This window comes from Molothrus ater, chromosome 8 (assembly GCF_012460135.2).
Source record: "Molothrus ater isolate BHLD 08-10-18 breed brown headed cowbird chromosome 8, BPBGC_Mater_1.1, whole genome shotgun sequence".
Taxonomy (NCBI): Eukaryota; Metazoa; Chordata; class Aves; order Passeriformes; family Icteridae; genus Molothrus; species Molothrus ater.
The window spans coordinates 35,712,561-35,735,293 of NC_050485.2; the positions used below are offsets into that span (position 1 = coordinate 35,712,561).

The following is a 22,733-nucleotide window of genomic DNA, read 5'->3' on the forward strand; positions in this document are numbered from 1 at the left end:
AAATGACAAACACAGAAAGAACCATGTTAAACGTGTAGGTTTTGTTTTGCTGTTAGAGGAATTCCAGTAAGTTTCATTTGGATGTGTGTGCTACAACACTAACCCATCTCAAACGTGTGTAGGTTTTGTTTTGCTGTCAGAGGAATCCTGGAAAGTTTCATTTGTAAATGTGTGTGAGAACACTACAAAGGCAGCCGGAGATTAGGGACCCACCAGAGACTGATGAGAGCCCTGGGATGCTGTGGGAACAGCTGTGGATGCCCGACAGGAAACACAGCAGCACAAAGGCAGAGTTAAGCTCTGAGCAGACCTAAGCTCTCCTGGATGCCACACTTAGTCCAGGCTCAGAGGCCTTAGGGGGGGCTCCAGGAAATGCAGGAACAGCCACACCACTGCCTGTGCCCCAGTCTGGCTCCACTGTGGCCAACCCACTGCACCAGTAACCTCCCAGTGCTCATTGAGTGACTGCTTGGCTGGAAATACGCTTTAAAGGATGAAAACCACTCACTTACTCACCTCATTGCCCTCCCTGCCCTTGGCTGCTTGCAGAGTCTGCAGAGCCCCCACGTGCCTCGGGGTGCCCGTGCCCAGGGACAGCAGCCAGAGCTGGGCAGGGAGCAATGCCTCGCCATGACAGGGACCTGCTCCACTGCTGGGAGAGCAACTGGGGCACACAGTCAAATCCTCCCTGACTGGCAACGGGCTTGTGGCAACTGCCCGGACTGAGAGTGAGGAATGTGTGTCATGGCTGCTGGGCAAACCCCACACACCCCCAGGTACGAGGGGACGCGACCGCGCTGGCTGCACCGGCGTTATCCCGAAACGCTTGCAAGGCAAGAATGGGGAAGGGTTATCGTCCCTATTGTGCCCAAATCTTTACTGAAAGTGTGGTTGGGCATCAGCAGGGGCTGCCCAGGGAGGGTTGCAGTGGCCATCCCTGCAGGTGTCCCCTGGAGGTGGCACTCAGAGCTCTGGGCTGGGGACAAGGTGGGGATTGGGCACAGCTGGGACTCGATCCTGGGGGGCTTTTCCAGCCTCAGTGATTCTGTTATTCTATGAATACAGCTGACATAGTTGAAGATGATTATCAGTGTGAACTTCTCTTATTGCTCAAGAGACTTTGGGCACAGGTCCTTCAGCAAGCTCTGTGCTGCTCAGAGAAGCCACCCCACTGAGCTGGTGCCAGCAACACCTCCCTGAGAGCCCCTGGCTTATTGCTGGGTGTCTGGCTCGTCTCTTACATTATATAGAGATGCCCACAAGCTGTCCAGGCACCACCTTCCTGGGGATTACATTCTGGTTCTCACAGAGTGCTCAGTGGACTGCTGAGACACTGTGGAGGTGCTGCAGAGGCAGTGCAGATTCCTGCTGTTACAGGAGGGGATTTGTGAGTCCTCAGTTTTATTCCTGTGTGTACCACTCCTTTTCCTTAGGATCCCTTTTCCTGTGTACTTTGTCACTGAGGGTGACAAACACTGACACAGCTGCCCAGGGCAGTGAAGGTGCAAACTTCACCATTTGCCCTTTCCCCACCTGCCCCGATGTTGTTTGCAGTGGGATGAGAGCTGCAGCCCTGGCCTCACCTCACTGCAGGAGCTGCACGAGGCACCCACTGGGCTGCCCCTGCCAAAGAACAGCAGCAGCAGCAGCATCTCACTTCTTGAGTAGCTGGAAGAAATAGAGCCTCACTGAAGACACCAGCCTGTGATGTCCTTTCTGCCCTCATTTACTCCTGTATGCTCAGCATAAAGTAAATCACATCCTACCCACTGCAAAAGTCACAGAATGGTCAGAAGGGACCAGCCCTTGCCATGGGCACCTTCACCAGACCAGGCTGTTTAGTGCTCCACCCAGCCTGGCCTTGAACATTTCCAGGGATGGGGCAGCCACAACCTCTTGGGACAACCTATTCCAGTGCCTGACTGCCCTCAAAGTGTGCATCATCCCTCCTGTAAATCACCGTGGCTGTAAACGCAGAACAAAACATCCAAATAGTTTCAAGCACACTGGGAAACATTGTGGTGCACCTGGAAATTGTTTTTGAATAACAAATTCAGTATTTTATTTATGTGTTTTAAAGCAGTGTTTTCAGTGCATAGCATGGACTGGTGCTCGTTGGGGTAAGGGACATTCACTCCAGGAAATACAAAGAATCTTCTCATTTGTGTCACAGACCTGATCAAATGCAGCATTTTAAAAAAGAGCTTTAAATAAAAGAAATTGCATTTGTAATGCTTATAGAGAACAGTCCATGTCTGTCAGAAGTTACATTTCCTTGTTGCCTCCCTCATGGCTTGGAGTGTGAGCAGGTCTCTGCCATCCTCCAGAGACAGAACAGGCACACGTGTGTGCTGGGCTGTGAACAGCTCCACTGTGCATCACCTGAATTTCCATGTTAAACTCATCAGTTGCAGCTGCCCAGAATCACAGCAAGAGGCTCTTAATACAAATGGCACTGCAGCTGTGGGACACTGAGATGGGAGTTTCACCCTGAGGGAAAATCGCGACAATTCATAGGACCAATCATTAGTGATGGTTAAAGATATTTAGGCTCCGTATCTAAGCCAAACCTGCAGAACATTTCCCCCTCATTCTTGCAAAGCTCCTTAGTAAAAACCAACCTGATTCTTGAGCTCTCTTGTTGCATCTTAGCATTCAAGGCAGGCACCAAGACTGGAAACACTCAGACTACACTGTCTGGGTTTTAAGTACTGGAAACGAGGGACAGGGAACTTGAGGCAGCCTTAGCTAGCAGTGGTGCTTTCCCTACAGCTCCCACTGGCCTTCCAGCTCTGGGTGGGGAGGAAGGGAAATATCTGACCTGCATCTGACCCTTGAGCCCGTGGGACTCAGTTCAGGGTCAGAGCTGGGAATGCTGGAGCTGGTGCAGCCACAGCCCCTGCTCACTGAACAGATGCAAAGTGGCATTTTCATCCTACTCCCATTTCCCCACCATTATACTGTGCCATCCCCTCTGAGAGTTATCCTGTGCAGCAGATGAAAGAAAACATCAACTCTGCAGCACCCACTGAGGTTTAACATTCACGTCAGGACACAGAACTCAGCCCCCACCTTTCATGAGTGCTTTACTCACTGCTCATTTCCCCATTGCCACGGGCAAACTTTCATGTTCAAGCAGATTTTCCCAGTTATTTTGTTCCCACATAGCGCAGGTATGGATCTTGTTCATCCAAATTTAACAAGCACCAAAGTATCAGCCCTGCACAATTTGCCTTGCAAACCAGCTCACGTTCCTCTAGCCCTCCCCTGCATCTTCCATCATGTTTGTACTGGCGCCTGTAGCAGCCCAGGCCGCACCTCTGGGACAGAACATGTGGGATGTTCTGTCTGCCCTGTGCTTCCCCACAGCTGCTGCTCTCAGGTACCACTGCACCTCACTCACTTTAGCGCTCCTTGACTTTGGAAACAGCTTCCATGACAATCCCTGACTGGCCAAAGCAGGCTCTTGGGAACTCATCTGAACATGCTTTGTGTGTGCTGTGATTCTTCATGTTCCTGTTTCTAAGCTTTTACGCACTCCTCTCTGTGCAGAAGGTGTGGGGCTCACAGCCTTCAGCCCGGGCAGGTCGGACACTCTCTGCTGTGTGCAGCTGTGATGCTCTCACACTGCAGAGCTTCCTCTGCCACAGCAATTGGCAAAGTCCCTGCACATCGCAGCGGCGATTCCTCCCTGGGCTCTTCTCATTCTAGTTTCCTGTTCTTGAGCACTGCCAAACTTTTCACCTGGATGCCATAGGGCTTGGGATGCCTCTCCAGCTGGTGTAACCTGACACGGCTCCCTCCAGCATACCCTGGCTTTGATGTAATCGCTGTTGGCCGAACGCTGTAAGACTGTGCCAAAAACACAACAGCAGCAAAAGTTCCTTCCCCGATTTATTTTCTTTTTCCCTGTCTGTGGATATATCAAAGTACACCAGGGTGGTGTATTGGATCAGCTCACTTTCGACAGCTGAGAGCTGCATCCGTGTAAGATCACTGCATCTACAGTGCAACTTTATGCAGCTGTCTCAGGAGCTGCGCGAAACCCTAGAGAAGACTTTCCAGAGAAGTCCAGCACTGTTCTCTGTTTCTGCATTGCATCTATCTGCGTGCCATAGATCACTGGAGGTCAGCAAGTATCCCATGGATAAAGCAGAATTTCAATATGCTTTTCATTTAATTATATATTTAATTTGCATCTTCTGACAAGGAAGGCCGGTGCTCCGGATCTGGCAGGGCGTTTGCCATTCCAGCCGCATCCCTGCCGGGTAGTTTGCCACAGAGGAGACTGGGGAGGATTGTCCCCTCAGCCCAGCGTCACTCGCGCCCTGCCCAGGCTCCCCAGCTCGGGCGCGGGGCTTCCGCGCCTCGTGTCCCTGTCCCCGAGCAGCGAGGCACGGACCGCCACCGGGGATGTTTCACGCACAGCAGCAGTGACTGATCTGTCATTTCTCGGGTTTCTTTGGCGAAGTTACCGGGCAGGTTTGTTCCGCAGCGGGAGTTGCCGTGAGCTGCGGAAGACTTTGGGGCAGCCGCGGGCTCTGCACGGACCGCAGCCCTCGGCGGGGTGCTCGCTCCCGGGCCGAGCGCGGGATGCTCCTCCAGCATCATTAACCAGGTCGCCGTCCCCTCGCGACAGAGCCCTGTCGCGACATGCGCCGGGCCCCTCCGGTACCGGTACCGCTGCCCGCGAGCCGCGCTCGGGCGGTGGCACCGCCGGGGCCAACGGCGGCTCATCTCATTCCGTCCCCGGGGACAGACCCCGGTCGCCGAAGGGGCCGCCGGGCCCGGGGAGCCGCTCCCCGCTGGAGGCAGCGCCCGCCCCGCCTCGTTCCGAGCCCCGGTACCGGGCGGGCAGCGCCGCTGCGCGCAGGTGGGGCAGCCCCGGTCCCGCCCGGTCCCCGGGGAGCGGCCCCCGGGGAGCGGCCCCCGCCGCGTCCCCCGGGCCGCGCTCCGCGCCGCGGGGACCGCCGGGCCGCGGGACGGCGCCGCCGGGCGTGCGCGCGCCCGCCGCGGGTGGCGTTGCCCTTTTAAGAGCGGCGCGAGGCGGCGGTGACGTCGCGCGCGCAGAGCGCTAGCCCGGCGCGCCCGCCCGCCCGCACAGCCGGGAGCGGCGGCGGCACCGCGGAGCGCCCGGACCCGCCCCGGCACCGGCCCCGCCGAGCCCTGCACGGCCCGCACCGCACCGCACCGCCCCGCCGGCACCGCCGCCCTGCCATGCGCCGCGGCCCGGCGCCAGCCTCCGCCGGCGGGAGCCGTCCCGGCAGCAGCAACAGCAGCAGCAGCGCGGCGGCGGGCGAGCGCTGAGCCGCGGCCCCGCAGGGCGCGGATGTTCGCGGGCTGCCCGCGCCGGGAGCTCTCGCTGCGCTGACGGGGCGGGCCCGGCGCCCCGCTCGCCGCAGCGCCCCGCGCCCGCCCCCGGGCTCCCCGCAGCGCCGCCGCTCCCGGCCGCGCTTCCGCCCGCGCCATGGCGGGGAAGGCGGCCGCGGCCGGCGCCGGGGTGCTCCTGGTCACCGCCAACGTCGGGTCCCTCTTCGACGACGTAAGTACCGTGGGCACCGGGGCGAGCGGGGGTCCGCGGGCCGCCGGTCGCAGCGCCGCCCGCCCCCCGCGCTGCCGCTGCCGCCCTGACCGCGGGTGCCGGTGGCGCTGGGGGCCCGGCGGCCGTCCAGCCGAGCCCCGGCGCCTCCCGGGGGTGGGACGGCTCTGCCGGAGCGCGGGGCGGCGGCACGGCCGCGGGAGCGCCGGGGGAAGGGGGCGCCGCTGCCGCGTCCCGGTCCCCGGGGTGGTCGCCGGGCGGCACCGTCCGCAGCGCCCGGGGCCCCTCCGCGGCGCCTTGCCCGCCTCCGGGCGCTCTTCTCCTGCCGCCGGGCACAGCGGGGCACCAAAATGCAGCGTAATTTCTGCTCGGCGTAGTGACAGGGCAGAGCTCCGGAACGCTTCTCGTCCCTGCAGATGAGGCGAGAGCCGCAGCTGGCACGGGCCAGCAGGGCGAGGAACGCTCGGTTCCGCTCGGCTCAGTGCGTGAGTGAAGGCAGATGCTGATCACCATCGCTAGGCTCCCCACCCCGGACGCTGCCCCGAGAGCCGCTGGAGCCGCTGGCAAAGCCCCCCGGTGCCCGAGCAGTGCGGATGCGTCCCACAGTGCGAGAGGAGCATTTCCAGGGCTTTGCTCGTTATAAAGTAGTGCACCTCTGGCAGAGAATTGGGTCCAGGCTTGTGCTGTGTGTTGTTCTTGCTGTGTGTTAGGAGGGGCTTTGCTCTAAGCCTGATGCACAGAGCCCCGAGGTGCACTAACCCAGGGAGTTTTTTTGTCTGGTCTTCAAAGTCCACTTAGCTTTTTCGTCACTTTAAAGCCTTTTCTGGCGTTCAGACTTTGATTGTAACTGCTGTAGTCAAAGGATGCAGTTCACCTTCTCTTCAACTTAAATGGACTTTTACTGTTATCACCACAGTTAATTTTACACTTGGGCGTGCCGCTTGGTATTAAAATAACGTTGTGAAATGTTCGTGTCACGGGGATTGCCGTGGCTGTGGCCTTGGGCATACCCAGCCTCTGTGTGTGAGTGATGCTGGAGTGTTCAGCAGGTGGTTCCTGCCTTTTTCCTCCTCCGTGGCTGGAGCCGAGGGGTGACACCTCTGTGCACTATCCATGAGCCCTGTGACTCGCTGTGCTCCTCCTGTGCCTTGGCAGGGGCAGTGTCCCCGCAGGCTCCCCGGCCCTTCCTGCCTGTTCCTGGTGGGTGTTGGGGCTCCTGGAGCGCGCTGGCTGAGCGGCGTTCGCTGCTCCAGAGGGAACGCGCTTCAGCTCCAGCCAGCTGCTGCCTTGCCATCAGAAACTGAGCTTTCTGCAGCAGCGAAACCGGGCTTGTTTGGATCAGTTCCACTGCAGGGTGGGACATGGAAAGATGCTCTGAACGTCTGTGGTTGTGGTCCTGGTGTGTGGCTGTTGGAGTTAGGACTGGGGGCTGCCTGGCTGGGCTTCTGCAGTTACATTAGTGCAGGTTGGGTGCGGAGAAGGTGACATGAGCTGGGTTTGGGGACTTGGCTCTCCAGCTGTGTGTGGGAGCTGTCAGTGGCTGCTTCTGCTTGCTGGGCCCTTCCCGTGCAGTCGAGGAATATGTTTCTCTGCTGTGACCTGGAATGGTTTCAGTCCTGAACAAGGACTTGCTTTGATGAACTGGGCCAGAGCTGTGCTGGAAAACCACTTCCCATTCCTTTAACTCATGTTTTCTATTTCTGATTTCAGTGGGTGATATGTATTTTAGTTTAACGCTGCACTCTTAGTGAGATGTAGCCTGAGCTCCAGGCTATGTAACAGCGTGTGCTGTCACAGGGCAGTGCAGGGGTGCTGGCAGATGGGGTGGCCAGGCCAGGCACCCTCACTCACACACTGCTGCTGGCCCTGTGCTGGGCTCCTGTCTGCAGTGGCCATTCCCCCCCTTGGGGAGCCATTCCCCCCTCTGGGGAGCCATTCCCCCCCTCTGGGGAGCCATTCCCCCCTCTGGGGAGCCATTCCCCCCTCTGGGGAGCCATTCCCCCCTCTGGGGAGCCATTCCCCCCTGTGGGGAGCGTTCCCTGTGGGGAGCGTTCCCTCTGCAGCTCCGGGGCAGGTGCCCGTGTGCGAGGCTGCGGGGGCAGGCTGGGTCTGGGCAGGGGGCTCTGGTGCTGGGGGGCTCCAGCCCCGTCCCACCCAGCAAACCCCTGATGGCTCTGGGCTGCCCTGTGTCCCTCTGTTCCTGAGCAGGGCTGTGTGGCAGCAGCACGGTTTGTGCTTCAGGTGTGTTTTGTGTGAGCGCTGTTTGCTTGTGTGTGCAAATGCTCTTGAGACCAGCATTTCATAGCTCAAAATACCTTTGGTAGGCAGGTTGGCCTGGGTGGACAGTCTTTCCTAGATCAGGAAAAGCCGACCTGCCTGTACTTTTGCAAAGAGGGGAAAGTTGCTTTTTTTTTGCTCTCCAGTTGCCAGAAGCGAGTCAGGATAACATATGAGTTTGCTCCTGCCAGCCATCCCCATCCACTAATTACCTGTTGCAGTGGTGACCTGGGAGCTCATGAATAAATATGTGAAAGTGAAGAGGGACTGAGCTGGGTTCATTTCATTCCTCTAGTAGCTTTGCTGCTTCATTAAAAATATTAGTGGAATATTAGATTTTCAAATATTCTTCCAAGTTACATGAACATGTGCATTTCATGAATATGAATGTGTATGATTTTTGGTACCTTTGTGTTTAGTTAAGCATTTAATGCTTTTCTTGCTGTAGAATAATTTCCTGGTTTTATGACGGTATACACAGTAACAAAAGATGGAGTTCACCCTACCCAGGAGTCACTCTTTCTCTTTTCCCCCTCCTCAGATGCCCCTGCCTATGGCAGGGGAATGCAATTAGATGATCTTTAAAAGTCCCTTCCAACTCAAACCTGTTATCTATCCTCTCCCTCCCTGATTTCTTGCTTCCTTTGCTTCCTCTGTCTGCATTGACAAAATTTCACGTGTACCTTGCAGTGAGCCGAGTGCTGTGGCGGGCACAGAATCCATTTGCCTGGCACTGCACTGCTTTTGCTGTACAGGGGTTTAATTTGTGTCCTGTGGTTTTTTCCAATCTGGTATATCCCCTTCGCTCTGTTCAGGTGCTTCTAAACAGCTCAGTGCCGCTTTTGCTGCGGCAGACCCTGGAGAGGGCTGTGGGCAGCAGGTGAGTGGAGGAATTGCCCTCAGCACAGGAGCTGTGGCTGCTTCTGCTGCAGGGGCAGCTGGCACCTCTGCAGCTGTGCTGTTGTGGCTGCCCCAGGAGTTTGGTTGCTGTGTGCTCTGTGTTTATCTGGTGCAGGCACAAACACTGGGAAACCACCTTGCTGCTCACACCTGAGAATCGTCTCTTGCTCCGGGTCAGTCTCAGGTGACTTTGACCATCTGGGTTGGTTTTCCAACACAGATTGTGTCTCCGCACAATTAGACAGACATTAAGTGTCTCCATGCAGGTCTTTAGGGAAAGGATTTCCAAGATGCCCGGCAGACTTAGCTGTACAGGTTCTGACATTTCTCCCCAGGATGGAAAATAGTTCATTTGTTCCAGTTGTCTTTGAAATTGCTGTGCATGAGCCTAAATCAGGTTGGAGCTTGCAAAACCCTTCCATCTTCATGCACTGGATGTATGTAATCCTTAAATTCTCAGGACAGGTTTAGTCAGAATAGATGTGCAATGATGACAAGGTAGGTAAAAATTAACCAGGACATGTTATTTTATTAGCTTAAAAGAGAAGGAGGGGAGAAGTGTGCCAGGGAATTGCTGTATGGTGCTGATACCCAGAATTCTGAATGACTGACAGCATCACTGCCCTACCTGAGCCCCTGTTTTCTTTGTCTCTGTGGAACACTGGCCTTCATGTGACAGTGCCATGGTAGGGCAGTGAGCTCTGACATTCCAAGGTGGCCTTCACCTATCCACATTTGGGTGAATGTGTCCCTTTTTCTTAAAGTACACAAAGAGGGCAGGGATGGAACTTCCTGCTTCAAGCCCTGTTAGTAGTATTATTATAAATAAACTTATTCTTTAATTCTGAGTATGAACTTGAAGTATTCTTTACTTCTGTTAGAAGCTGAAGTCAATCAATTGAATTTGAAGTGGTAATAGTTCCCATGATAATTTTTTAAAACAGCCTGGCCCTTCTGATGGGTGGTGATCACAGTGTAGTCTCTCTTTATCATGTCTGATTCTAATTTTCTGATTCTGAAGCAGTGGGTGTAGGTTTGTTTTGGTATTGGACATCTGTGTATTTAGCTGGTATTAGCTGAAAACTATAAAAGGTTTTTTGGCTTTCATTTTGGTTTTCTTTTTTGATTTATTTCTCCCATGAATAATTATTTCAATTTTGTGGAACGTTTCAAATGTGGTAGGATGGGAAATGTATTCGTTTGGTTTTGATTTCTAAATAAGCGTTAAGAGCAGCATGTTGCAATTCAAGGCACCCTCTCTTCAAACCACCGCTGTGAAGTTGAGTGAAAGGTGGAGTTTGATTCATTGTGACTTTTTAGAAGAAACTTGTTATTCCCCCGCTGACCCTGAGGGTGAGGTCGGGCAGCGTTGGTGCGGGCTGCAGCGGAAGATGCGCCGAAGCCAGCAGGTGAGGGTGATGTTTCTGTGGGTGATGTTTCTGAGGGTGATGTTTCTGTGGGATGCCCAGTGTGGGAGCGTTCCCGCAGGTGGGCCGGGCTGGCAGGGAGGGACTGGGGAGCCCGGGCTGCTGCCCTGGCCAGGCGAGGGCAAGAGGAGCGGGAGAGGCTGCTGGGAGGGGGCCTGGCCCTGCGTGGGTCCGTGCTCCTCGCTGTGCTGCCCCATCGGGGAGCTGGGGCTGTGCCCGGCTGGCTCTGGGGGGCTGCAGCCTGGCTCTGAGCGCTCTGGCTGGCTCACAAGGGCCCCAGACCGGGGGGTTCTTGTCTTGCTCTCTTTGACGCTGCAAGATTGGGTGCTCACAGCTCAGACTTGCCTTTGAGGGCCATGTACTTTTTGAGCAATAACACATAAGGCCAACAGAAAAGTATTGTTCAGTGTTCTCTGCGATGGGAACTGTAGAAATAAGTAATCTCCAGCTTTCCTTTCTCTGACTCTACACTCTGCTTTCTAGTTTCTGATTGTTTTGGTGTCTGCTTTCTGGGTTTTTTTTGTTGTGGGAGTGGCCCTGTTAATTTCTTAAATATTGTTGCTGCTTTCTGTTTGTTTGGTTTTCTGTGGCAGACTCTCAAGTGTTTTTCTTTCAGTTTCTGCCATACTCATGTTTATGTTGTATTTTAGGAGGCTATCTTGTTTCACTCTATTCTGAACTCCCCGTGCAGGAGGTGGAACTTTGAGTAGACCTGGCTGCGGAACAGCCCTGGCTTTGGGTGCCCTTTAGATGCTGTAGAACGGGATTTTGGTTTGGGAATCCTTCTCTGCTGCTCGTGTTGTGCGCTGGGGCTGAGCTGAGGTGTGTGTGGGCTGGAGGGTGCAGCAGCAGCAGTGCCCAGCTGCTGGGCTGTGCTGCACGGGTGCTGTTTCCAGTGTCGGGGCACACGGAGCAGTGCTGGCACCTGGAGCAGCGGTGGGCTGCCCGGGGGAGGTGGTGTTAGGAACCCCTCCTTTGTGGGTCTTTGGAGGGTGGTGCCCTTGCAGCTGTGCGGGGTCACTGTCAGTGCCCCCCTGCCTGCTCGGAGAGGAGCTGAACGCTTGTCCTGATTTCAGCTCCCAGGGAAGCCAGCCCTGGGCATGCCGAGGACTGCTGTCCGTGTGCTGGGGTCACTGGTCACCTCTCAGAGCATCCCCAGCTCATGCCCTGCTCCAGGGCGCGTGTCCTGCTCTCCAGCAGCCCCTGGGTGTACTCAGAGTGACAGCTGAGCATGAGCTGCACAGAAAAGTCCTCTGTTTAGTAGAAATGAGGAGCAAGACCCAAAGCAGACGTGCAAGAAAGCAGTGACACGTTATCGTGCATCCACAAACTTGTAAAATTTAAAGCTCTAACTTGCTGAAGATAACTGGAGCAGTAACAGTACAGGCAGCACAGAGGGTGGAGGTTTCTTCCAAGGTGGAGTTTTTCTTTAGCAAAAATCCAGCACTTTTTTCTTTTTAGCAGATAGTTTTACAATTTTCTGAGCAAAAGAGTTTCCATTCACAGCTGGTACAGTGTCTAGGCTTCCTTAAGAAAGATGCTCAGAGCTTTATCTTCTAGACTATCTTTTTTTTTTCCCTTTTGATTAAGTGTTATCACTGACAACAAGAGCACATGGAACACCAGGAGGTAATAGTAGGAAAGCACATTATAATTACACCTTTCTTTCAATGTGGTTTTATAGCAGTAGAGTTGGCGTTTTGCAGCTTGTCAGGCTTCCACAAATCATCAGTGTATCAGTGTGAGGTTTTAAAAGGACTTGGTTCCTATTTTATTTCATATTTGAAAATGAAATTATGCAATGTGGGTAGGATACCATAGGAAGAAAGATTTTCACACAGGTCTCATAGTTTTTTAGCTTGGACAAGCACTAGGGCATATTTTAAGGGTTTTGTTCCTCTTTCAAAGTTTTCATCATCAATTTTTCTACCACAAAATTTGACTTCAAAGACACAGAATATGAGTCAAGCCCTCAGATTTTATGATTTACATAAGAAGCTGATCTGGTTTTTACTTACTATTTCTCTCTTTCCCCTTTTCTATTATTTATTTAGTCATACTGTTTATATATTCTACCCCCATGAATGTGTTTCCTCTTTTTACCTCAGATGCTTTCTTTCCCTTTCTGGTACCACGTGAACTCACCTCCTTCTGAAAGCTCTTCCCTTACTCCTCGTTTATGATTTCAAGGGAGTCACTTGAAGGAGTGTTGCTGATTTGTAGTTTTGTGGGAAGGTGAGCGTGGCTGCCCTGAGCACACTCCTTTTCTTTTCTCTTCTCTTCTCTTCTCTTCTCTTCTCTTCTCTTCTCTTCTCTTCTCTTCTCTTCTCTTCTCTTCTCTTCTCTTCTCTTCTCTTCTCTTCTCTTCTCTTCTCTTCTCTTCTCTTCTCTTCTCTTCTCTTCTCTTCTCTTCTCTTCTCTTCTCTTCTCTTCTCTTCTCTTCTCTTCTCTTCTCTTCTCTTCTCTTCTCTTCTCTCTTCTTTTCTTTTTTCTTTTCTTTTCTCTGCTGCACAGGGGATCCCACCAGGTTAAACCCAGTTTGCTCTCCACCATGGTCATGCCGTGCCCTGGCATCCCAGTGGGAAGAGGAAATCCAGTGGCCTTGGAAATCCTTCCTGCCTTGGAAGGCAAGGGAAATCCAGGAAATCCTTCCTGCCTTGGAAGGCAAACTGGATTTAAGTGTGGCTCTGGGAGGTGTCTCTTCCACCACCCTGCAGAAGATCAGCCACTTTGGCTGCCACTTTGCCTTGTCCTCTGCTCCTAAACTCTTACCTTAAAATGGGGAAAAAAAAAAAAAAAAAGGAAAAAGGCAGCCAGGTGTGACTGCAAGCCAGTTGTGTGCTTTTAGAATGTGGAAGCTCCCAAAATACATCTGTGTTAGTGCAGGTTAATACTTCATTTGATATTCTCTAATCATTTTCACTTTCTTTATGGAGAACAGGAGGTGGTCATGGGAAAACAGGGCCTTCTGACTTCAGTGGCTGCTTGAATGGCCTGTCAGAGTCCTTTAGCATCCTTTTGGCATCTTTATTACTGAAGTGGCATCTTCCTTGCTGAAATTTCCATGGAAATATGCTATTTTTCATAACGTGGAGTAGGTCACATTAAGCACAATAATCATCATTCTGGAGAAGACTGAGTATTAGAAGTAAAATGTTACTTTGGCTTCTTTTCTTCCAATGGTGTGTAGTAGTTACTCAACATTCTTAGCACTACTATCAGTATTAGTACATACATTAAAAATGTAAATATTTTATTTAATCACTTTAATTTCTAATGCTTTTCCTGTTATTGGCAAAACTTGAAGTTAAAGCATGTATTGAAGCAAACAAAAGTGTTCATTGTTCTTATGATATTTGAAGTCAGATATAATTGATGGTTTTCATTAATGTCTTCAAGTTGTTAAGCACTCATCTTCATGAGTCAGTCAGCTGTTACAGACGATGTCCTTGAAAGCAGAAGATCGAAGCTAAGGAAAGCAATTAACCTGTGGCGTTGTCGCAGGTGTTGTTCCCTGGTGGTGGCTCGGGGTGCGTTGCAGCAGCTCTTGGGGGTGTGAGTGTCACAGACACCTGGGTGTTCATTACCTGCAGCGCGGCTGAGCCCTCTGGGCTGTGCTTCACGCACCACGGCTCAGGGGTGTGCTTACAAGTGCCAGGGTGCGGCATGGAGAGCTTTCCTTTCGCTTGTGGTTTGTGACTGGAAGGATTTTCCCTTCAGGTTTTGGTTTGTCTGCAGTAAAACAGCTTCTGATCTTTTCTTGTACTGTTTCCCAAGCTGGTGAAAAGCTCTCCTGCCTATATTTCTTGCCTGCTGTCCCTGCCTCTTTTATCTCTTCTTCTCTTCCCTGGTTTCACCTTGGTTTCCTTTCTAATACAGTTCACGTCCAGAAGTTTTAGCTGGGAGAGGCTTTAATGTCACACAGAATTGCAGCAGAGCCAGAAAGAAGGCGATGGGTGATTTGGGGTGCCTGCCCTGGGCAGAGCCGGCCAGGGGCTCTGCTCAGCCAGAGCTTTTGGATAATGTGTGGGTAAAGCAGAAGAAATCCTGATCTCTCACACACAAGCTTTTTTCTAAGGCAAACACGTGTTTTTGCCTCTGCCCGCTTCCTGCATCCATGCTGGAGGCCGCAGTCAGCTGGCCAGCTCTGGGCCACGTGTGCCCTGGGCTTGCCTGCTCCTTGCAGGTCACTGACAGCTCCAGAACCACTGGACATGTGGCATTTGCTCATATCCTGCTTGTGCTCAGTCTTTGAAAGCCAGAAGGAAAAAGTGTTGATTTGGGCTGATTTGCATCTGGAAGCCATGCACTGTTCCTCTTAGACATGCCCAGGGACAGTCTGGAATGGTGCTGGAATGAGGTGGTTTGGAGGTTTTCCCTTGCAACACAAAATGTCTCATTAAATTAGGCTCAAATTTGGAACCCATGGTGTTGGACTGCAGCACCCAAGGCTGCAGATCACAGCATGGGAGACCAGTAGCCACCACAGTTCAGACAGTGACTGTGTGCCTGTGTTGTGCAGCAGCTGCCCTGGACTGTCCGACCCTCAAAACAGCCTGGAGAAAGAAATAGCTGCCTTCAGGGCAAAAGGGGTGTTTCAGGAGGAGTGTGGTTAATGGTGGGAATGCTGGGCTGGGCTCTGGAAATCTGGGCTCAGTTTGCATTCAGCCACGAGCATCCTCTGGGACCCAGAGCAGGTGGCAGCAGGTCCCCCGATGGAGGCGTTCCCAGTCCCGGGACAGGCTGCAGACACGGCCTCTTGGTTCTCCTGCCCAGGAGGGGAGGATTTTGGAAGGATGCTTTGGAGGTTCTGATGTTGAGCTAGAGCAGTGGAGGGCTGTGATGGCAGTGAGCATGGCTCTGCAGCTGGAGCAGGTGTGCAAACAGGGAGCTGTCAGGGGAGCTGGAGTGTGTGGGCCATGGAGGAGAGCCACAGCAATGGCTTGTTCCTCTAGCTTCAGCTCAGGAAAGGCAGAGGAACGCCTCATGTGGACTACAGCGCAGCCTGTGTGGGCATGCATCACCCTGGGTTGCTGGAGAAGCTCCTGGCCAAACAAAGGCTCAGATAATCTGAGCTGTGTGAGCCTTCTGCTTAACCAGAGGTTCTTGGATTGCACAAGCTGAAAGCAAAACCAGCTCTCTTTAGTTATGGGAGTAAGTACAAGCAGGGAGAGCTGCTCCGTGTGAGTCTGTGCTTTGGTGAGGCTGACAGACACTGTTTACAGGATGTGGAGAACGTCACCTTCTCTAGAACATTCACCCTTGGTGCGAGGCCTCGCTCCGGCACAGGAGCGGCCGATCGCAGGCTCTGGGTACCATGGGAACACGCAGGATCCCAAACCTGTTTGTTGTACTTTGCCTGAGGTGGAGCTGCCTCTACATGTTCACTCCTCACTTCCCATTTTCCACTGCATTCTTGAAAAGAATGTTTTTTTAGTTGCCTTGGAATGCTTGAGTGTGTTGGCAAGGCTCTGCATATTAATGGCTGGGCTCTTTGGAGCACCTCTGTGCGGGGCTGGTGGCACTGTGGGCACTGCAGCGGGTGAACAGTAGAGCCACACAGGCATTGGGAGCATGACCTAATTCTGAATTCTTTCATTAAAGCTTTCAAAGTGATGTGCTGGGAGCTTGTTTTGAAGCTTTTTGTTTTCCTGCTGTGGCAAACTCTCTAAATTTAGAGGCTTTACTAATCCTTTTGGAAAAGCAAAACTAGTTTTCCTGTAGGAACGGCTCAAAACTGTGTGCTGAACTCTGTGTGTCAAGTGAATATGAAATGGTACAAAAATCACTTGAAAATCTGTACTCATCAAGTACCATCAGCCAGCATTGGCTCTGTTTTAATTACTTCAGAATTTTTATTTAAGGACAGAATTTGTGCTTTTCTCAGACTCTCTGGGCAGAGAAGACCTTTCCGTGCACTCTTGGGCTGACAGCTGTCATTGGGTCTAGCACTGCAGCAGATTTGCACGAAGAAGGTTCCCTTTGACAAAAGCATTGGCTCTCTGTGAGAGACCTGGCCATTCAAAATGTTTTTAAAAACTGTCTGTTCAAAGTGAAAGTTTTGATCTACAATTCCTATTGTGCTTTTTATTGGAGGAAGAAATTGGAAAACTGTTTGGGTATTTATTATATTTATTTTTAACTTCAAATGCTGCCAGGCACATGAAGAAGTCAAGAACTGGGTGGGACTGTACAATAGGACCAACCCACACACTTCAGCGAACTGGATGTGACCCAAAAGTCTTCTGCTGAAACAAGTTTATTTTCATGAACTGGCAGTGTTGTTTTTCTGGGCTGGGAGGACAGGCTTGATCCTGGCTCCACTGCTCACCAGACTCTGAAGCCAGTTCTCATTTGTCTTGTGGGACAGCCTTTTAGCAAAAAGGAAAAAAAAAACCCTTTTCAGCTGTCCTTCCTAAATATTAAAGTATTTATTTATCACCATTGTGCACCTTTTACTTATCTTAGAAAAGAAAGATCTGTAGTTCCTTTCCCACTTTTTGGTAAATTATATGAATGTTGTGTGTATCTGCTTGTCCTTGTGGGCTGTTACTATCATTGTAGTGTCACTGAGGTATGTGAACAGAAAGTTGTTTCCCAGGGTGGAGGAAGACACAACTGTATCAGCCAGGTGAAGGGAGACATCCTTGATAAGTGGGTGAATTTCCGTGCAAGACTTGCTTGTGGCTCTTAAAAGTAATGAACTTCTGTGAACATTCAGTGTTGTATAATGAAAGTGCATATTAAACAGATAAGGGTAGGAACTGCTGCATTGGGAACAGTGCAGGAAAGGTCCATAAGGAAATGGCAGAGAGCTGTGGCACCTCCATCGCTGGAGGTACTTGGGAGCCATCTGGACAGGGCCCTGGGCCCCTGACTCTTGGGACACTGCTGGAGCAGAGAGCGCACCTCCAAAACTCCAGCACATTCTGTGGCTCTGTAGCCAGACATTTTACATTTTTTCCTTGGTTTTGTCTTTGTTGCTGATGCCATTGCCCATTGCCTTCCAGCATTTGCTAGGGGTGACAGCGTACTTCTCTGTCCAACATCTTGTGGCAAATCCTCATTCCCTTTTTATCTGCATTTCTGTTATGGATGTAGACCATTTCCAGATGCTTTGTGGAGTGACTGGTCCAGGAACTGGAACGAGTGCATGCTTTCCTAAAAATTGGAGGAAAACCATGCATGTCTGTCAGCTTATAAAGCCTCTAAATATTGGGAAAGCTTCCTCATGCTCTCTTGGTGTGTGGGAACGGGAATCTCCAAGTCAGGCTTGGAGCTCTTGTTTTGTTTGTTTGCTTTTCTGTTGACATTTCAGTAGCAAAATAAATATGCTGTTCCCAGTTACTTCAGAAGTGGGAAAGAGCCGGCAGAAGGTTCCAAGTGCCTGGGACCATCAGGGCAGTGGATCCACAGGGTTTACTGGCAGCTAATGTGGTATTTACCCCAAAATGAAGCTGCAGCCAGCATGTGCTGAGAAGTGATTCAAAAGCAGAGAAACTGCTATGGTTGTGTGTTTCTTTTTTACCTACTCCTGCGCTTGCAGCATTGCTGGTTTTTACTTGAAGTATGATTGGTCCAAACAACTGTGCTGAGAGCCGGGAAAAGCCGTAATAGGACAGAAAGTAAAAAGAAAGCATTCCTTTCCATGGATTTACGTTTCTGTTCAATGCCCTTGTCACGTACAGCACAGAGACCTGCCGTTCACGTTGGAGTGACTCACCTGGCGCGGCCCGAGCTTCTGCCAGCCCTGGGACGCCGTCCGTGGCCTGGCGGCGCGGGGGCTCGGCAGGGCCGGGCTCGGCAGGGCCGGGCTCGGCAGGGCCGGGCTCGGCAGGGCCGGGCTCGCCCGCTGCGCTGCGGGGCCGGGCCGGAGCCTGCCCCGTGCCCGGAGCGCCAGGCCTGGCCCACGGCGTGCTGCCATTGCTGGCTCGGCGCTCCTGCCCGAGCCGGGACCGTCCCCTGTGCCCGGGGCCCGGGCTGTGCTCTCCCTGCCGGGCTGGCTCCCCCCGGGGCCGGCGAGCTCCGCTGGGCAGCGGGCGGCGCGGCCGGGGCTCCGCGGGCAGCGAGCGGGGCACAGCCCGAGGGGACGGCCCCGGCCGAACAGGGACGGCACACGGAGATGGGGCAGGGTCACGGAAGCAGGCGGGGCTGGAGGCGGCTCTTGAGGCCGTGGTTATGGGTTATCGGCAGTGCTGTCTCTCCATCTCCGCGTCCCCTCTCCGCCAACGCAAAGCAGCTTTGCAGCTGTGTGAGCTCTTTATGGGAGGAGTCTCTGTCTCACCTGCTGCTCCAGGCGCTGGGCATGGGTTTATCCTGAAAGCCTGTGCAGGGTCGTGTCCTGGAAGCGGAGAGCCCCATCTGTGCCGCGCACCATAAACACACCGCTGGGTTTTGCATGGTTTGTGACTTAGGTTCGCCTCTGCAGTGGGATCCAGAAACGGGAACAAGGACTGGAGCAGGAGAGCGTGGACAGGGCTCTTATCCAGAATCACAGCCATCTCCCTGGGATGTCGCACAAATACCGAAATATCAATGTATATCCTGCATAAGAGACAGGTGTTTTAAAAAAGTTTTAAAAAACAGCAAACAAATAAAACCCAGCCAAGAAAAAACCCCAAGCACATCCCCAAACCCTCAGACAGTTAAAAGTGAATGTTATGTAGCCTCATACTCGGCAGGAAGGTTGTTACTGTTTTTTCTTTCAAGTACAAGAATAAGCCCATGAATCTTAGCTTCAGTGAAAATCTGGCTTTGCTGAGGAATCTGGAAATGCTTGGGTCATGTTACCGTGTCCCTTAGAGCTCCTCAGAGCTTTCCCGGGGGATTGGAGAGTGTGTTAGACAGCACTTTACTATCTTTGCATGAAATGTGCATCGCACTGTCCTAGAGGGACATACTTGCAGCTGCTCAGCTTTTCCAGACGGTTCAGTAGTATTTTAATTAATTGAAAAATATGAGGTGTTTTCCTGAGATCTTGGCAGAACTGAAATTCTTACTTTGACTTCACAGTGCTTCTTCCAAAACCTCTTAATTAAATCCATGAACCTAAAAGCTTTAAGAAAATTGAAGTTCTGATTAAATGGCCATATAAAAAAAGTTGGGAAACTTACAAAGTTGTTTGTTAAAGTAGAAATTTCCAGTGTTTCTGAAATGTGACATTGACAAAGACCACTTATTAGACTATGTCATGTGTTCTGTTTTTCATGCTTTTTCTTGCTTAAAATGGGTATTTTTCCTTTAAGTACATGTTTTAAGGTAAAGAATAGGAGGTGTATGGTGTCAGTGCTTGTAGAGGAAAGGTGCCCACAGCCTTCCAAGGCTGTTTGCCTGATGTTTCAGGGCAGTGCATCCCTTTCTGTTGTGTGCCCAACCTGAGGTACATCACTGTAAGTATAATCCTATGTCCTATAAAATATCTGTGGGACTGTGCAAGTGTTTCTTCTGGAGAGCATAAGCAAATCATAATGTGAAAATACAGTCGGTGAATCTGCCAAAACCCCGTCTGGAATTGGGGGATTTACTTAATTTGACTGTTCTGTGTGTCTCTAAGCACTAGCTGTGACTTTCCATGGGAGACAAATGGGTGCTTTTTCAAAATAATTTAAGTAACCTTGAATTCAAATGGTATTCTTCAATGCATTTTGGAAATAGATGTTAGATCTTTGAGAAGAGAGAGTACAAGCTGCATTCTTCCCTAAGCACTAGTTCAGTGTCTCAGGGAGATGCAGGTTTGAGTTCTGTCTGTGCAGTTCTCTGTGTGTCAGGGAGATGCAGGTTTGAGTGTTGTGTTTGCAGTTCTCTGTGTCTCAGGGAGATGCAGGTTTGAGTGTTGTGTGTGCAGTTCTGTGTCTCAGGGAGATGCTGTTTGAGTGTTGTGTGTGCAGTTCTGTGTGTCAGGGAGATGCAGGTTTGAGTGTTGTGTGTGCAGTTCTCTGTGTCTCAGGGAGATGCAGGTTTGAGTGTTGTGTGTGCAGTTCTGTGTGTCAGGGAGATGCAGGTTTGAGTGTTGTGTGTGCAGTTCTCTGTGTCTCAGGGAGATGCAGGTTTGAGTGTTGTGTGTGCAGTTCTCTGTGTGTCAGGGAGATGCTGTTTGAGTGTTGTGTGTGCAGTTCTCTGTGTGTCAGGGAGATGCTGTTTGAGTGTTGTGTGTGCAGTTCTGTGTGTCAGGGAGATGCAGGTTTGAGTGTTGTGTGTGCAGTTCTGTGTCTCAGGGAGATGCAGGTTTGAGTGTTGTGTGTGCAGTTCTATGTGTCAGGGAGATGCAGGTTTGAGTGTTGTGTGTGCAGTTCTGTGTCTCAGGGAGATGCTGTTTGAGTGTTGTGTGTGCAGTTCTATGTGTCAGGGAGATGCAGGTTTGAGTGTTGTGTGTGCAGTTCTGTGTCTCAGGGAGATGCAGGTTTGAGTGTTGTGTGTGCAGTTCTGTGTCTCAGGCAGATGCAGGTTTGAGTGTTGTGTGTGCAGTTCTCTGTGTCTCAGGGAGATGCAGGTTTGAGTTCTGTGTGTGCAGTTCTCTGTGTCTCAGGGAGATGCAGGTTTGAGTTCTGTGTGTGCAGTTCTCTGTGTGTCAGGGAGATGCAGGTTTGAGTGTTGTGTGTGCAGTTCTGTGTGTCTCAGGGAGGTGCTGTTTGAGTGTTGTGTGTGCAGTTCTCTGTGTCTCAGGGAGATGCAGGTTTGAGTGTTGTGTGTGCAGTTCTCTGTGTCTCAGGGAGATGCTGTTTGAGTTCTGTGTGTGCAGTTCTGTGTGTCTCAGGGAGATGCAGGTTTGAGTTCTGTCTGTGCAGTTCTCTGTGTCTCAGGGCAGATGCAGGTTTGAGTGTTGTGTGTGCAGTTCTGTGTCTCAGGGAGATGCAGGTTTGAGTGTTGTGTGTGCAGTTCTGTGTGTCAGGGCAGATGCAGGTTTGAGTGTTGTGTGTGCAGTTCTGTGTGTCAGGGCAGATGCAGGTTTGAGTTCTGTGTGTGCAGTTCTGTGTCTCAGGGCAGATGCAGGTTTGAGTGTTGTGTGTGCAGTTCTCTGTGTGTCAGGGAGATGCAGGTTTGAGTGTTGTGTGTGCAGTTCTGTGTGTCAGGGCAGATGCAGGTTTGAGTGTTGTGTGTGCAGTTCTGTGTGTCAGGGAGATGCAGGTTTGAGTGTTGTGTGTGCAGTTCTCTGTGTCTCAGGGAGATGCTGTTTGAGTGTTGTGTGTGCAGTTCTGAGCCCTTTGGTTCAAAGCTCAGCCTGCTCTTGGGTTCCTGGCCTTTTTGTGGAGCACTGGCCCTTGATGTTCCTGGGGGGTGCTGCCCTGCTGGGCTCACCCCAAAGGCCCAGGGGGAGCTGGCTGGATCTTTGCCCTACTTCTTGTCACATTTTCCCTCTGATCCCTGAACCAAGGACAGGCAAATTGGCCTTTATAGTAAAGTAAGGTTATTGTGAGTAATAAAAAATAGCTGGAAAGGCTGCTCACCTTGTAGCTTGAGGTGATTGACAGAGCTATGGAAACAGTCTGGCTGTTTACTCCAGCGGTCTCTGTTCAGCAAACCCTGAGTTGCAGGGTGTTTGGGGCTGGCACTGCTGTGGGGTGTGCTGCAGTGGCCTGAGATGTGCAGGAGGAGCCCTGACCCAGCGCTGCTCTCTCCCTCCTCACACCTGTGTCTGTCCGTCGGTGCTGTTTGCTAGCCCTGGTGTGCTCCAGCGGCACTGCTCTCCAGGCTTTAGAAATGCAGTTAGTTGGTTGTGTGATGGGCTTTTTTGTTTCTTTGTTTGCTCACTGGGTTTTTTTGGGGTTTTTTTGTTTTGGTTTTTTTTTGTTTGTTTTGTTTTGGTTTTTTGGGGGGTTTTTTTTGTTTGTTTGTTTTTTGTGGTGGTGTTTTAATTGTTTTGTTTTGGGGGTTTTGGTTGTGTGACTTTTTTTTTAATGTGTTTTGAAAGTAACTGATTTCTGACAATGAACTTGAAGATAAAGTGATGTGAACAGGTTGCAGTAAATACTGCCCCAGTGAACTGTGCTTGAAATGAGTTATTAGAGAGGTAGTAAATCTCCTTGGTCCTTTTAATCCTCTCCTAGGTTTGGAAGCCCAGGCTCCATGGTAGTGAGTTTTCTTGGAGCTGTGTTCTCCCTTCTGTCTGTCTTGTACCTTTCTTCTCCTTTTGTCATTACCTGTGCCTCAAAGATGGATAAAAATTGAAGTTTTTTGTCTAAAGCCATGTTGCATAAATACTTCTGTATGTATATACAGAAGTCTCATATATAGCAAGATGTATTGGCTGTTTAGGGATCTCAAACAGGAGCAACAGGTGAACTGAGCTCTGGCTGTATTCATGATTAATTAATGTTATGGTGCCTGGAGAGCCCTAAGTACAATTGGCAGTATAAATGCATTGTAAATGATAGTGTGTACTGAGAAGACAAGGTCTCAATATGGGAAAACAAATTGGTTTTAAAACCTCCCTAAAATTCAGTGCCTGATACAGAACCTGGAGTATAGCAAGTATCTTACCTTGTGGAACAAGAGAAAGCAAATGCCAAAGGACATGGCATTAACAGAGATTATTTAAATGCCTGAGGTGCCTGACAAGCAGGGGCTGCTGTGTGAGCAGAGCTGGAGGTGCC

General features: G+C 51.3%; 1 protein-coding gene across 2 annotated transcripts in view; it reads left to right on the plus strand.

The window, feature by feature from the left end:
• The first annotated feature begins 5,422 nt into the window (after positions 1–5,422).
• The window catches only part of INPP5A (inositol polyphosphate-5-phosphatase A), a 190,853-nt gene continuing 173,542 nt past the window's right edge, over positions 5,423–22,733 (plus strand). For both annotated transcript variants that reach the window (XM_036385695.2, XM_036385694.2), the window contains exon 1: positions 5,423–5,542. In XM_036385695.2, coding sequence (XP_036241588.1) covers positions 5,468–5,542 — 75 coding nt within the window. In that variant the 5' untranslated portion in view covers positions 5,423–5,467. The remainder of the gene's footprint in view (positions 5,543–22,733) is intronic.